Raw genomic sequence first — 16,525 nt, forward strand, 5'->3', positions numbered from 1 at the left:
AAGCGTTGATCAAAGTATAGCTTAAGCCAAATATATAGCCCCCCTTAAGCTACAAAGGCAGCAGATGGAGGAGACACATGCCCACAGCTGTGATGCTTTGAAAAAAATTATATAGCTGTCCTCACCTTTCTCTCCTTTCAGCTGGGCCTTCTCCAAAGAGAGTGATTGGTTCCCCGAGTGCTCTCAGACCGGCCTTCACCTCAGAGTCATCAGTGGACACATTAATCTGTCTGGCCCGCTTCCTCCTCTCAAACTCAGCCAGAACCTCTGCCTGCCTCTCACTGATGTGCTCCTCTATGTCAAATGACTCTCCTAAGAAAAGAGATGTGGGAATTCAGAGACACAGAAGGAAGAAAGTAGTATCAGTATAAACCTAATGGGTTGTGTAGGTTAGCTACAAAAACTCAGCAAACTGATGAGGGCCAACATTATAGCCAGACATATGTCAGTGCTTATTCCTACACTGTTGACACAGCACACTCCATCTATCACAACTCTGGTTCAGATTTTATCTTCAAGGTGATAGCACACTGGAACTGACTAAGCAGGGAGAAGAGAAAAGAAGCAGATGGTAGTTTAAAGCCTGGTACACACTATAAGGTTTTTTTTATGTTCAATCAACCCAGCAGGCTTAACGGAAAAAAAAAGATCGCTGTACTAACACATGCAAAGTTAGTACAGCAATCTCCCCTGCTATGCTATTAACCTCCCTGGCGATATTCCCAAGTGTGGCTCGGGGTGAATTTTCAGTACCAAAAGCGGTAACCCCGAGCCACACTCGGGATCGCATCGCAGGATCCAGGTACAGTTACTTACCTTGTCCCCTGGATCCTGCGATATCCCCCACAGTGTGTGCGGGCTGTGTCTCCGCTCGATGTATCACAGGGCTGGGCTCCGCTCCCTGCGAGCGTTGAGATGCACGGGGGCGGAGCACGGCACCAAATTCAAATAGTGAAACACACACAATACATACAGTACACTGTAATCTTACAGATTACATTACTGTATCAAATTATTGCACATCCCTTTTTGTCCCTAGTGGTTTGTCCAGTGCCCTGCATGCAGTTTTATACTACAGTGGAACCTCAGATTACGAGCATAATCCGTTCCAGGAGTATGCTCGTAATCCAAAGTACTCGCATATCAAAGCGAGTTTTCCCATTGAAGTCAATGGAAACGAAAATAATTTGTTCCGCATTGACTTCAATGGGATGCAATACTGCATGTGGCCAGAGGCGGGGGGCGCCGGAGAGCCTCGGAAATGGCCGAAAAGGCCAGAGGACACTTCGGCGGACCTCGGCAAACCTTGGAAAGACTCCGTTCACGAGCCTTTCCGAGGTTTACCGAGGTCAGCCGAACTGTCCTTGGGCCTTTTCGGGCATTTCCGCTTTTGGCCTGAATCCTGTTAATTTTGCGAGACAACACTCGCAAACCCAGTTAGGATTTTTAGAAATACCGTGCTCGGTTTGTGAAACGCTCGTTAACCGCGTTACTCGAAAACCGAGGTTCCACTGTATAAATATTGTTCTTTCTGCCTGGAAACTGGAGATTGTCCATAGCAACCAAAACCGTCCCTTTACATCAAAAGCGGTTTTAAACCAGCTAGAAAACAGCGATAAAAAATTAGAATCACTCGCAGAATTGAGCGATAGTGATTTGTGGGGAAATCCGTCATCAAACACTGAAAGTAATGACAGCGACAATTCTACAACTGAGCAAATTTCAGTGTTTTTGATTCAATTACGTTATTGAATAATTTTTATTATATTATTATTTGTTATAATTATTTATAGTTATTTATTATATTATAATTTATAATTTCATGTTTCAAACTTTATCATACCCGGTCTGTCTACTAGACTCTTGTTTGGACAGATTTAAGTGGGTTATTCCTAAGAATTACAGGCCTACAATATAAAACGCCAAATTTCCATACAAAACATTGTACCGCTTTGAGCATCAAAAATCTGAAATAATCATACCGCCAGGGAGGTTAACGTGATACTTAAGTTGTTGTTTTTCATTTAAAAATAACAAATATGTTATACTTACCTGCTCTGTGTAATGGTTTTGCACAGAGCAGCCCAGGTCCTCCTCTTCTCGGGTTCCCCCGCCGGCGCTCCTGGCCCCTCCCTCCTGCTTGCTGTGGGGGCACCTGAGTCAAGCGGTTGCTGTTCATTCAGACACGGAGCCGTGGCCTGGCCCCATCCCCTCTCTCTACTCATTGATTAACAGCAGTGGGAACAAAGGCGTCGCACTGCTGTCTCAGCCAATGAGGGAGAGTCCCAGACAGTTGAGGTTCTCACGCAACATTGCTGGATCAAGATGGGGCTCAGGTAAGTATTAGGGGTGCTGCTGCACACAGAAGGTTTTTATCATAATGCATAGAATGTTCTGACAGGGGGGGACCCCCCCCCCCAGCCAGGACACACTGATTAGCGCTGGCAGCTGATGGAATGCTGGTTTTTCCAGCATGCATGCTCGACAGAATTTCCCTGACAGGGAGCTGTACACAAGGGCCAAAAGTTGGCCGGTTCTTTCTGAGCCAACCGTTTTTGGCTGATTTTCGCCCCCTGTGTAACTGGCGTAAGGTAAGCAGTAAGCCTTGTAAAAGGCAACAGTGAGCTATCCTAGCAAAAAATGGCATGCAACCTGTTTATTCTGAGCTGCTCCTTTCACCCCCCCCCCCCTGCAGGGCACTCCAGAAAAAATGTAGTATGATTCTGTGCAGAAAAAGGCGAGTAAAGTTTGGTTTTTGCTAAGACTATTTTACAATCTTTACCACTCCATAATCATTCTTGGCGTTTTGCATTTTCACACGGCCGTGGTCAGGGTAGGCTAGTGTGCATGTAGCCTTAGAGTAAACAAGATTAAAATGGATACCCCTAAGGTGTCATAAGGCTAGTTGTAGTTAAAGTGATTGTAAAGTCTCGTTTTTTTTTTTAAACATGATACTTACCTGCTCTTTGCAGTGTTTGCACAGAGTAGCCTGGATCCTCCTCTTCTCGTGTCTCTCTTCGCTGCTCCTGGCCCCTCCCTCCTGTTGAGTGCCCCACAGCAAGCAACTTGCTATGGGGGCACCTGAGCCGAGCTGCAGCTTCATGTGTCCATTCAGACACAGAGCTGCCGTTCAGCCCCGCCCCCTCTCTCCCCTGATTGGCTGACTTTGACAGCCGCGGGAGCCAATGGCGCCACTGCTGTGTCTCAGACAATCAAGAGGGAAGAGTCCCGGACGGTCGAGGGACTTGTGGACATCGCTGGACAGAGAGGGGGCTCAGGTAAGTATTAGGGGGTGCTGGGGGGGCTGCCACACACAGAAGGTTTTTTATTTTAATGGATAGAATGTATTAAGATAAAAAAACCTTCTACCTTTACAACTCCTTTAATAACTACATTGGCTGGAGGTGCCATGTCCCCAAAATAAACAGAAAGCCAATTGCTCAGTTTAACTCACTAGCTCCTGTCCATAACCAAAAAAATACCAGCACCGAGTGAATTGATCTTTTAAAACAGTTTCTTGTCTGTTGGAAACCTTCAGTGTATTAGAATTCTCATGATTAGTCACTGTATGCGGTACACAATTTACTGTCAAGGAAACATCCAAGGGATCTATCTCCTCACCAAACCCGACGTTAATGTTCCCAGCATCGATCCCAGCTCTCACTGCTGTCCTTCCCACTGACGATTCTCCCTTATGAAGACGCTCCCTCTCCTTTTCTGCCAAACTGCCATAAAAGATACGGGACTTCTTCACCGCTGGGACACCTTCGTCGTCTGACATTTTTTAAGCCTGTGGATGTAAATCGTGAAACTGTATAAGGAAAGTACTTCTGATGCTAATAGATCTGCGATAAAGCGAAAACATTGCTAACAATGTGCTACAAACATAGAACTTTACATTCGCTGATTCTCTTAGTACATATCTGCATGGAGTTTTTACAGTTTCGTTTGTTTGTGTTGAGCTTCTTCCTACACTCAACATGTGATTATTCTGCTTAGAACCGACTTAGGCCTTGAATGTGTGGTAATCTTAGACCAGCATTTCCCAAATTCTGGTCCACAGGCATGGATCAAGGGGTATCCCCAGCCGTCTTCCTACTCTCTCTTCTGTATGACGTGCTGTGATTGGTGGCAAGCAAGTCAATTGTTTGCTGGTAAAGCTTCTACTGAACCTGCCAAAAACTAAGCCAATGCCAACAAGGTTATCGTTACCACCAGAGGAGAGAATACTTTTTCACTGTGCCTATTTATCACTAGCGTTCAGCAACAAATTTCTCCAGTGTATTCAAAACTACTATAAAAAATGGCTGGGGGGGGGCTTAAAAGTGACTTTGACAAGGTGTCAAAGTAGTGAGGGGAATGAATAAACCTCAAGACTGCCCTTTAGGTGATTTTTTTATAGAGCAACTGTAAAAGACAACTTTGAGGAATGCTGCCTTAGACAGCTTACTACAGGGCTTGACAAATTTGCTTTGAATCTTGGAACCAGCGAAAAAAAAAAAAAGTTAGGAGCTAGCATTTTTTCAGCTAACAAATCTTAGGGGTAGAACATGTAACATAGTCCCGAAGGTGAACTCATTCTGTAACCCTTTCACTGCCAGACACTGCACATTTAAAAAAAATATTTTTAGGCCTGAATATTACCTACCCCCCCCCAAAACATGATATATTTTCTGAAAGCAGACACCCTAGAGAATAAAATAGTGGTAGTTCCTATTGTTTATGTCACAGAATATGAAACGCAGCATTTCAGTGAAAAAAAAAAAAAAGTTACATTTTAGGGAGAACAAAAATGCAATAAAATTACCCAATTTTTTGTGAAATATGAAAGCTAAGGCTACACCACCGAGTAAATAGATACCAAACATGGTAAATCTTACACTTGCAGCCACCCATAAAATGGCGTCAAAGTTCAGTATCCTATATTTTCTATAGATGCCGCTTTAACAGCCCCCATATGTCATCAGTTTAGCATTACGAAGGAGGTCTGGTGCTAAAATTATTGTTCTCATTCTGGCGTGTGCGGCAATATGTAACATGTTTATCGCAATCAACGTTTCCAGGCGTAGGCGTCCCAACATGTGTGTTTACGTTTGTACTTGTGTGTATATGTGGGGATGGGGGCCTCATATTTTTTAGGGGGGAGATTTTATGTGCTTGGGTGTCATTTTAATATTTTACAATTAAAACAAAATGTATTTATTTAGTTGAACTTTTTTTCACCCCCCATCACATAGGGAACAATGTCCCCTGTATTATAGAATACAGAAACTAAAGAGAGACTGGATGCAAACTAGGCAAGATAAAAAAAAAGGAGGGAAGTTACTAAAAAATTGAACGAATGGGCCCCTTGTAAGCTAGCTACAAAAATGAGATGGTGGTCAGGAGATTCGGCCACCAAAATACCTGTATTATAAAGGATCTTTCAATAACCAATAGCAGATCAGCTAGGTCTGTATGTTTATATACTGATAGGTCTTCCCTGTTACCATCCTCATCTTGAGGATAAAACAATCATCCACACAAATTTATTATTGACAACTGAAGGTTTCCCAAATATCAGTTAGCCAGGGATCTACGCCCAAATAATTGGCATGTTTCTGCAAACATATGTTGTTACAACTACATTACCATGGCTAGGTTTTGAGTCAAATTATAATATCTGGCAGAAATGCCAAAAGCAAGCTTCCAAAGGCCCTACACACTATACATCTGTACAAAATATGCCAATGCTTCTAATAAACTACAACACCTCAAGAACCAATGTAGTTTTTGTTGTTTTGTTACCAGAGTTGGTAGAAGTCAAATATTCAATATCTGACAGATTTTTAGGACTGTTTTTCTCCACTGTACAACTTTCCCTCTCACTTCCTGTGTTACCACTGGGACAAGAAGTTAAAAGTAATTTTAAAGTTTCATAAAAAAAAACAAAACAAACAAAAAAAAACAAATACGTTATACTGACCTCCTCTGTGCAGTTGGTCTGCACAGAGCAGCCTGGATCCCCCTTTTCTCGGGTCCCTCTTTGCTGCTCCTGGCCCCTCCTGCCTATCCTATCGAGTGCCCCCAGTCAGCAGCTTCCTATGGGGGAACTGGAGCAGAGTCACAGCTCCGTGTGTCCATTCAGACACGGAGAGCCCCGACCCACCCCCACTCTCCCCTGATTGACTGACTGACCTTGATTGAGAGCCGTGGGAGTCAATGGCGCCGCTGCTGTGTCTCAGCCAATCCAGAGGCGTGTCCTGGACGGCTTAGACATTCGTGGACATCGTTGGAGAGAGATGGGGCTCAGGTAAGTAATTAGGGGGGTGCTGGGGTGGCTGCTACACACAGAAGGTTTTTTATCTTAATGCATAGAATGCATTAAGATAAAAAAAAAACCTTTTTAAACACTCAATATAAAATCAAAAGATAAGTAGCACATGGTTTTGAAAAAAAGTATTATATTAGAAAACATTCAGCAAAGGATCTAGACGGTAATGAAACTAAAACAAATTTCATATATTTAACAACAAAAACATTTTTTACATTAAAATGAACAGCTTTCTAACTTACATACACCAAATAAATGGCTATTATACATAATTAAAACATTTTTAACAGACAACGTAGTAAAACGGTAATGAGTGAGTGTAGTGCTTTTTGTAAAAAAGGGTGCAATTGAAAAAAAAATGCTGAATTTTCAGTTAATCCTCTTGACAAACTGAGAAATTAGGACATTGGAATAAATACATATAAATACTCCTCATTTCCAGGATATAATTTGACTTGTTTTTTTAACACGTCTGTAACTGTTGTACTTAAGTTTGTCACCATGTTTGGATAAACCTTCAGCTATAATTCCTGATCATGGTCTTGAAGTCTGCTACAAGGATTAGGGTCTGAAGTCTCTAGTGCTGAGGATTCCAGAAAGACATCCAAGTCCTCTTGGGGTGGTAAAAGCCTTTGGTATGGCAGCCAAATAGTTTTTTCACTAGAGGAGATTGTTGATGGGGAACTAGTGAATACTTCTGGAGAAAAAGCTAAAATGTGTTATGTAGGGTCGCTATTTAATTGTTCCCTACTGGGTGTTTGTCCAAGAGTTATAGGCAGGTCTTGGGTTGCTTTTTCAGACTCAGTCACGGTTTCAGTTTGACTCCGTGCTATTGTTTTCAGACTTGGTAGTTTGACCAGATTACACTGTATTCCAACCGAGTTATGAAAAGGTCTCAGCCTAACCTGAAAACTCCTATGTTTAGCACCCATTGATCGGTCAAATTGTATAGATTTGTGGACCTGTCCTGGAAAGTATCCCGTAACAGTTCCAATTGTTTTTATACTTCTCGGAGCACACAATCTTTTTCTTTTTTGTGGCCTGGCTGAGGTAGACTCCTGAAGCTGTCCAGTTGAGGGCATAAAATGCACGGTTTTTATTTCAGTAGTTATGAAATCACCTGAAGTTTCATCTTCAGTTTTAATATGTATTTTAAGGGGTATGCCAGTTTTATTCTGGTTAATTCCCACTTCCATTTCTTGTTCGAGTGGTATAATGTTAGTGGGTGGCACAGAATAAACTGCATGCAGTTCTGTAGCTATAGTTGTATCTAAAGTTCCAGCTTCAGATTTTATATGGGTGTGAGGTAGTTCAGATTTCAGGTTATGCTGGATGGCACCTTCCACCATGTCTTGTTTGGACAGCTGTACTTTAGTCAGGGGAGCAATGTGTACTGTATCCAATTCAGAAGTACTTGATGTTTCATCTTCTGTTTTAATGTGTGTTTGAGATGCCATGACAGGTTCAGGTGGAGAAAGTCCCACCACTGTTTCTTGTTTGGGTGGTAGAGGAGCAGCTGTTGGCATAGCAGGCACCCTATGTGACTCTGTACTAAAAAGGCAACTTGACGATGTTTCATCCTCAGTTTTAATTTCTATTGGAGAAGCCATACTATACTGACAACTTCCCACCACTGGTTGCCGTATAGGCGATTGTACATCAGTTGTGGAACTGGCATCTCCTGTATGTAGTTCACTGGTTAAAGCAGCACTTGATTTTTTTGCTGGAGGCTGAATTGCAGCAGGTTTAGGAAACACTGTCGGAATAGCGTCTCTTTTCAAGAAAGTGCTATATCCTCGCTTTTCGTAAGCATCACGGGTGAAATGAAGAGAACACATTCGATAATTTCCTCTTGCACTGGTAAAAACCTTTTCTGCTAATTCTTCCAAATCACCAAGGTCTTGATGCATCTGTTGCAGCCATCGCTTTATCAGCACTTTTTCCTTTGGAAATGAGTGAAGCAATATATCATAAGGCTTTGTTTTGGATGTGGTTGCACATCCTTTTACGATACACACTGGCATCCTAGCAGAAAAAGAAAAAATGTAAGCTTTAAAAGCAGATTTATTCTATAGAATACAATGAAAGACAGTTGACGAAGAGTAAAAAAAAAAAAAAAAAAAAAAAAACACAAATGTGTGCACATGTATATAGTTATTATTATTCATAATAGTAATAATATGAATAATAGCACAAAAAATAGGTCAAAAATTTTGCGTTAGCTGTGCCACGTTGGTGCTTCTCTTCTATTAATGTCCCCTTTTTCCTGGTTACTCCTTTAGATGAAAACAAATGTATTTCTAAAACTGAAATACTTGCCATGCCCTGCTCAGCTGTACACCCCCTAATACTTCTTTTTATACATGTACAGATTGGCAGGACAAGATCTGTACACCTATAGGGAAGTATTGGGGGTATAAAAAAAACTATGAAATTAAAAAAGCACAAAAATCCAGATTATAATTTTGATGTGCCTGTGCCCTCCAGCATGCAGGTGCTATAATTACAGCACATTTTTTCTGATTCATTTGAGGAGAATAAAACCCATACAAATAAAATCATTAATATACTATAAATAATATTTATTAATTAAAAAATGTAATACATTTATAATATACATATTATATAAACTGTATAAAACATGTGTTAATATTTCCAAACTAAACAAGATACTTGGGTGTTTACCATTATTATTTATAATATGAATATAACAACATTTTCAGCGAAAGCATACCCACCTATACGTCCCCTCTGTGATCTGAATATTTAACTTGTGGTCCAGTGATCTGGCAGATCACACTGCGCTGGCTGGGTGCAGTAGTGACCTGTCAATAATAAGTGCCCAGCCGCTTTAATGACAGGACAGTGCATTGAGCTGACAGAGAAGACTGAGCGCTTTCAATGGATTTTGGAAGCACAAAGCTAACCAACCAAGCACTGCTATTATGCCAATTGGGAAACACATTAAAACCCTACAAACGGTGAAAGATGGAAATATCAGACATGCACTTTAGACTGCTGGCTATTTTGGCATAGCCATGTGTGATTCTGGCTGTCCACAGGACTGCTGAAGAAGAGCAATGCCATGATGAATAATGGATCTTCTGGGAAGGTAAGGTATGTAAAATCCCATTATTTAAAAACTGTGCTCACCCCTGAGTCCCCATCCATAGAAGTTGTTATATCTCGAGTCCTGGAGCCACCTCTCTCTCGCTCTTTTATTCTTTACCTTCTTTTTCTTTCCTCCCCACTTTTTCTCACAACCACTGTAATAATACGGGATACTGCTTCTGTATACCCCTTGCTTACCAGTGTTGACGACTTTTGCAATTGTTTGTTTTCAATTCTACTACCATTGTTTTTTTTTATATGCCCTGAGCCTCCATTTTAAATGATGTATGTTGCATATCCACTGTGAAAGCTTTGTACTGATGATTTTTCTTTGCATCTTTCATCTGTATGTACATTGTATACCATACTTTATATTGGAGTATTCTTCATGTTCTTCTTTATAACACCAATAAAAAGACTCAACAGAAAAACTCTGCTCACGATAATCTTATGTAGACTGTAATAAAAGAGTTTTTAAAATATCTCAATATGTCTGAATATCATTTTTTCTTTTCTGGCAAATTAGCAAGCATTCTGACATCCTTCTAGATTTTGTGTTTGATGCTCTGTACATGGGCCAGCTCAGGAAATCCTGTTCGGGTTTATAATATCTGCAATCCCACACTATTCATGTCACATACAAAATGTGTAGTTTGAAATGGGATATAAATCATTGCAGTTGTTTTCGGGGCTTCCTTCAGCAGTCACATGATGAATGCCCAAACACCGGTCATGTGATATGCAATCGCTGCTGTTTAAGGGAACACCATAACCAAAGCCTCTTTTAACAGTACAGGTCCAATTTAAAAGAGTAACTCCACGTTCGTGGGGAAAAAAAAGATAGCAAGTAAAGAAAAAAATAATATAGAAGTTATTTTGTAACTGAATGTTATTAAAAATTACCTTTCCTTTTCAATCTGCAGCTGCTGTAAATTTCTGAAAATGCAATATGGCTACTTGAAGGTGTTCTGTACACAGAATTTATACAGAACACCCCCCCACCCCCCTGAAACATTTCCTGCTTGTGTGATTAGCACACAGATTTTCCCAGGAGTCTGCACTAAGATACAAGTCAGATATCAGGCATCCCCTTCAACAAAAAAAAACTAAAATCTAAAAAAAATTCTACAATCATATTCAGGATATTTCACCCAAAAAAAAAAAAATCAGTAAATAGACTCCAAACACTTACATAATGAACATTCCTATGCATTTTTATTAAAGTAATAGGGTCACGGCATACACTTTGAGTTTACAACATCAGCATTGTAATACCAATACAAACTATAGTAATATTTGGCAATCCAATATAGGCTTACTTGAAAAATTGTTTATATTGTGAGTTCTGCCTTCTTGCTGGCCGTCTCTTTCCAAAACTTCCTAGATTCTCTGCATGCTTTGCAGCTTCTCCTCTGTGGTTTACTTTCCATTTCTAAGGACTACATATCCCATGGTACCTTGCTGCCTTAAAGCAGTGATTCCTGTACTGACTCCGTCTCCTGAAACCCTTCCTCTCAGCACTTCTGTAGTTCAGAAGGCCGACTCTGAGAAATGTGTGACACAGTAGTGTGTGAATATATGATATTACATTTTCTCCCCATAGATACACTTTAGGGAAAATGTTTTGTATACAACAGAAAAAGTGCAATTGTACTTTTCTGTAAACATTCTAATGAGAAGCAGTGACATGTTTTTTGTAACAAAAGGTTAAAATAAAAAAAATCCGATACCCTTTTATAAAAAAGGGCTGTTGTTGACATTTATGGAATAAATGTATATTCCAAAATTTTCAACTATTTGAACCATCTTGATAAAAGCTGCCTTCTCTTTACTTTTCTGTAACTACTGCCACCCAGGTGCACTATAAAAATTGTAATAGAGGATTTTTGTCCTAAGGGATACTGTAGGGTGCATGAGCCTGCAATCTATCGCATGAATGATTCCTAAATGATCTGTAAAACATCTTGGAATATAGAAATCCCTTTGTTTGGCTGCTGAACTGTTACAGCGAATGGTCATAGATGTTTGAGGAGACCAGAGACAAACTCTAGGTAACAACATTTAATGTATCTTTATCTGAGGTCTATATGTGGGGTTGTGGTTGAGTCTTCCGATTCCCTGCTAATTTCGATTTGACGTGGTGATAACATTTTCAGACTTGGGAGATTGACAAGATTACACTGTATTCCAACAGAGCTGTGAAATGGTCGCAGACTGACCTGAAAACTCTTATGACTGGTACCCATTGATTTGTCAAACTGTATGGATTTATGGATTTTCCCTGGAAGGCACTCGGTCATAGTTCCAATAGTTTTAATATTTTTTGGTGTGTATGTTTTTTTTCGTGACACAGCTGGGATAAATCCTTGAGATCTTATACTGGTTAGATGAGGTGTGCAAAGTAGATTTGCATGCTGGTCCAATGTTAAAACAGTAAAAGCGTTTATCGGGGATGGCGTAGAAGATTCTTGCTGACCAAATCCTGCCAGCAGTTCTTGCTGTCCGTTATCTGGGGGCATAGTAGGCCCTGTGTGTAATTTAGTACTTAAAAACCCACTTGTAGTTTCATCCTTGTTTTTAATACGTATTCGAGGTGTTCCTTCATGAGGAGTTTTGAAACCACTTGACGATGTTTCATCCTCTGTTTTAATATGTACTTGAGGTGCCACAGAAGGTTCATGACACAGTCCTACCACTATTTGTCGTATAGGCTGATGTGTGCTGGTCGTGGGTCTGGCATGCACTGTGTGTAATTCAGAGTTTAAAACAAAACTAGATAGTCCTTTTGCTGGAAGTTGAATTGCTACGGGTTCTGGAAACAAAGTTGGAATGGCATCTCTTTTTAAAAAAGTGGTTAATCCTCTGATTTCATAAGCACTACGAGTAAAGTGCAGAGAACACATTCTATAATTTCCCCTTGTGCTAGTAAAAACTTTTTCTGCAAATTCTTCCAAATCACCAAAGTCCTGATGCATCTGCTGTAACCATCGCTTTATTAATTCCTTGTCTTTCGGGAATGAGTGAAGCATTATATCGTCCGTCTTCCTTTTTGATGTGGTCGCACATCCCTCAACGATACACACTGGCATCCTAACAAAAAACAGCATAGTTGTTTATCTCATAAAGATTCAAACATTTAATTTGTAATAAAAAAAATGTTTGGTTCAGCAGGGTTCCTCAATGTTATCATACTTCTGAATGTGTCCTCATTAAACTGTTAGCTTCCCACTTTAGATCCTTCATTTCCAATTCTGTCTGTTTCCACTCTTTTCTTGTTCCTTTCCTCGAAATTATCTTTTTTTTTTTTTTTTGATCTCCTAATGCTGGCAATGCAATGTTTCAACTGGTGATCAATTTTTTTTTTTAACTGGGCAATCGACTCCATGTTGCCCAATAATAGAAAATTAGCTTGTTAGTCTGCCACCAACTCTTGAGCATACGAGGGCCCTCATCTACCATCTGACGAAAAATATATTTCTTCTTATATTTTTAAGCGAAAGTACAGAAAGTAGGATACACCATCAGCACAAAACTACAATAATATTATACAGATTTTAGCACACGTGTCCAAGATGACCTACTTTAACCACTTCCCATCTTTTAGGCCGTTTATAAACGGCATGGGGTTGAAGTGGTTATACCAGGATTATGACTGCAGCTACAGTCATAGTCCCTTTATTGTTCTTTTCAGCCGGCAATTCTCTGTTAGGCAAAAGCGATCAGAGCGGCTTTACAGCTACTGGTTAACTTACATGCGGCAGAATGGACTCTCCCGTCCCATCGGGGAGCCTGGTAAAGATGCGACCGGCGGCATCGGCTTCCCCAGACACAGTAAAAGGAACTGATTGTATTCCTGCCATTGTGTGACATCACAATATTTTGGTCTGATATAAAGAACCCGGTACAGGCTTTTGAAGTGTCACCTATGGAATTTTTTAGGTACTGTAGTTTTCTCACCATTTTACGGGGTGTATGCAATTTCAAAATGTGCATGTTAGGTATCTATTTACTCGATGTAACATCTTTTGTGTTTTACCAAAAAATTGGGTATTATATTGTGTTTGTGTGCACTAAAACGCATTAAAGTGTAATTTTTCCTGAATATGCGCTTTTGATAAACTGCTTCGCAAATATTGTGCGCATAAAAAAAAATTGCAACAACCGTTTTATTCTTCCGGGGTCTCTGCTTAAAAAAATAAATAATGTTTGGGGGGTTCTAAGTAATTTTTTAGTAAATGCTGATTATTTTTTACACGTATGAGAGAAATGTCGGATTTGGCCCGGACTGGAACTGGTTAAATACACATAGAGAGTCAAAGAAAACAAAATGATAAACTTGCCTCTTCTAGAATTAAAGTTGACTTACACATAAATAAAAAGCCAAGATGGTAAGAAACATCAGATGGAATAGCCATCAGATAGTCGATGGAAAGTAATTAATCGCTGGTTGGTTGATCAAATCCAAAACGTCATCCAGCCACACCGTCCCACATATGACCACTGTAGGACTTCCTTTCAATTAAAGCAATCTTCCCAAAAGGAATTCCTTGAATATACTCTACATCAATCACTGTATTTTATCCATGATTTTTCTTTCTCAGGGCCCTGATAGTGTTCCCAAAATGTAAAGCAAAATGTTTGAAAAAGCACTTCTGCCCGAGTACAAAATTAACACATGCATCATTCATACATACGCACATAGGTGTTTCCAGCACTGACAATCCTAGCACATATTGCTCTTGGTTATACCACCCCCCCCCACCCTACCATCACAGTACTTGGTACATTTTGAAATCTTTGAGACATAAAACATCCGAATTAACTAGAAAATGGAAATGTACAACATGGTGTAATATATTGCTGCGTGCCCATCCTCTACAATGCAGATACAGTGGGGTTTATTTACTAAAGCTGGAGTGTGCAAGATCAGGCTCACTTCCGCATACAAACCTACCAGCTTCGTTTTAGCCCGAGTTCACACTGCGCACGACTTGCGCATGACTTGCATGCGACTTCTGTAACAGAAGTCAGTGCAAGTCGGACCAAAAGTAGTGCAGGAACCCTTTTCTAAGTCAGACCGACTCAGGTTGCACCGATTAGAACGGTTCCATTGCACAGAATGCAACAAGTGCTCCAAAGTCGGAGCAATTATCACATGACTTGATGGACTTGTGTCTTTTTACAAACTCTCCTACTATGTAGCTTTCAGTGTGAGCAAGTTGAACAAGCTGAACTTAGAAGCTGATTGGCTACCATGTACAGCTGCACCAGATTCTGAGTGTGCCAGCTTTAGTAAATCTCACCCACTATGTCCTGCATGCTCTATTCAAGCAGAACTAAACATACAAACCACAAAATCAACATTTATATGATCAATTATATTATTAGATGTTTATCATCATTTAAGGATTTCAGAAGAGTAATACATATAACAACTGTATAAATGTTGCCAAAGGCTCAGGTACACGGAAGATATGAGGCACCAATATGCTCTAGTCATTTTTGTGCCTGGGGTGCCACACGCAGTATGAGGCTGTACTTGGGGAAATGATGATGCTTCCTTGCACCTGTGTTTACAAAGCTATGACATTCCCTGGATGTTCTGCATTCAGGGAATATGTCATATGTGCATTTAAACACTGATGCAAAAAAGCATTGTCTTTTACCTGAGTAAGGCTGTGTGCAGCCATTCACTTCTATGGCTGGCTGTGTGCACCACCTGTGGCTTACACTAGAGCAGTGATGGTGAACCTTGGCACCCCTCATGTTTTGGAACTACATATCTCATGATGCTCAACTACACTGCAGAGTGCATGAGAATCATGGGAAATGTAGTTCCAAAACATCTGGGGTGCCAAGGTTCACCATCACTGCACTAGAGCATATCTGTGACCCAAACCACCCATGTGCATGAACCCAATGAGGACAAATAGCATCATCTTTATTTCATAACATTTAAAAAACCTAAACATATTTCTAATATTTTTTTTTTAAAACTATAATGTATTAGTAGCAAAACAGTACCCACCTATGTGTCCCTTTTGTGCTGTGAATGTCTTGGTGGTGGTCCAGAGGTCACTTTGGCTGGGCGCAGTTACAACCTGCCAGGCAATGAGAAGTGGGCAGGAGTATGTGCCAAGTCACCTAACTGATAAACAGTATGCTGAGCTAATGGCTGAGGTCTGGGTGCAGGCAATGGCTGCCAGGAGCAAGATGCCATCCCCGCAGTAGGGGGGGGATAACTCTGTCTTTCTGCAAAGGTTACAGACAACGAGAACACTTGGCTAGCACTTCAGACAAATCGGCTATGCTGGCATTCACTTACATTTACCAAACCAATGACTGTGTTATTTGGGCTACTGGTTGAGCTTGTACATGGATGCTCAACCTGTGGCCCTCCAGCTGATGTGGATCTACAAGTCCCATCATGTCTCAGCCTTTGGGAGTCAGGCATGTATCTGTCAGCCTTGGAATGCCTCATGAGACTTGTAGTCCCACAACAGCTGGAGGGCTTCAGGTTGAGCTAGTAGAATAGAGAAATGCCATGATAAATAACGATCCCCTGGGCAGTTAGGTTGAGGTGTATGCAAGCACTGGGGTGCATACATGCATTTTATCGATTTAATTTTAACCACTTGCAGATTGCCCAACCGCAATGTACTGTGGATGGGCGGCCTGCACAGGCAAAGTGATGTACCCTGTACACTGCTGCCTGCTTCTGAGCATGCTCAAACGTCCCCCCCTGCTGGATAAGAAACTAAGTTTGATCAGTAAAAGCAGCACACATTACACCAGGGCATGACAAATTTGCTTCGAATCTAGGAGCCAGCTAAAAAAGTTGAAGCCAATTTTTTTTTTTTTTTAACCTTTTGCTGGTTACTTTCACCCCCTTCTTACCCAGGCCAATTTTCGGCTTTTAGTGCTGTCACTCTTTGAATGACAATTGTGCGTTCATGCAATACTGTACCCAAATGAAATTTTTTATCATTTTGTTAAGACAGATAGAGCTTTCTTCTGGTGGTATTTAATCACCACTGGGGGGGTTTATTTTTTGCTAAATACACGAAAAAAAAAAAAAAAAGACAGAAAATTTTGAAGAAG

General features: G+C 40.6%; 1 protein-coding gene across 3 annotated transcripts in view; it reads right to left on the minus strand.

The window, feature by feature from the left end:
- Positions 1 to 16,525, minus strand: part of PRPF4 (pre-mRNA splicing tri-snRNP complex factor PRPF4) — a 45,707-nt gene that overhangs the window by 27,209 nt on the left and 1,973 nt on the right. The window contains exons 2-4 of one of the 3 annotated variants that reach the window (XM_073599846.1): positions 15,453 to 15,525; positions 3,622 to 3,790; positions 126 to 312 (exon numbers count right to left, since the gene is read on the minus strand). In XM_073599846.1, the coding sequence (XP_073455947.1) occupies positions 126 to 312; positions 3,622 to 3,781 (347 nt within the window). In that variant the 5' untranslated portion in view covers positions 3,782 to 3,790; positions 15,453 to 15,525. Of the gene's footprint in view, positions 1 to 125; positions 313 to 3,621; positions 3,791 to 6,426; positions 8,339 to 15,452; positions 15,526 to 16,525 lie in introns of those variants that run through there. The other 2 variants (XM_073599845.1, XM_073599848.1) reach the window with 2 other exon arrangements.

Source organism: Aquarana catesbeiana, linkage group LG09, assembly GCF_042186555.1.
Source record: "Aquarana catesbeiana isolate 2022-GZ linkage group LG09, ASM4218655v1, whole genome shotgun sequence".
In the NCBI taxonomy this organism is placed as follows: domain Eukaryota; kingdom Metazoa; phylum Chordata; class Amphibia; order Anura; family Ranidae; genus Aquarana; species Aquarana catesbeiana.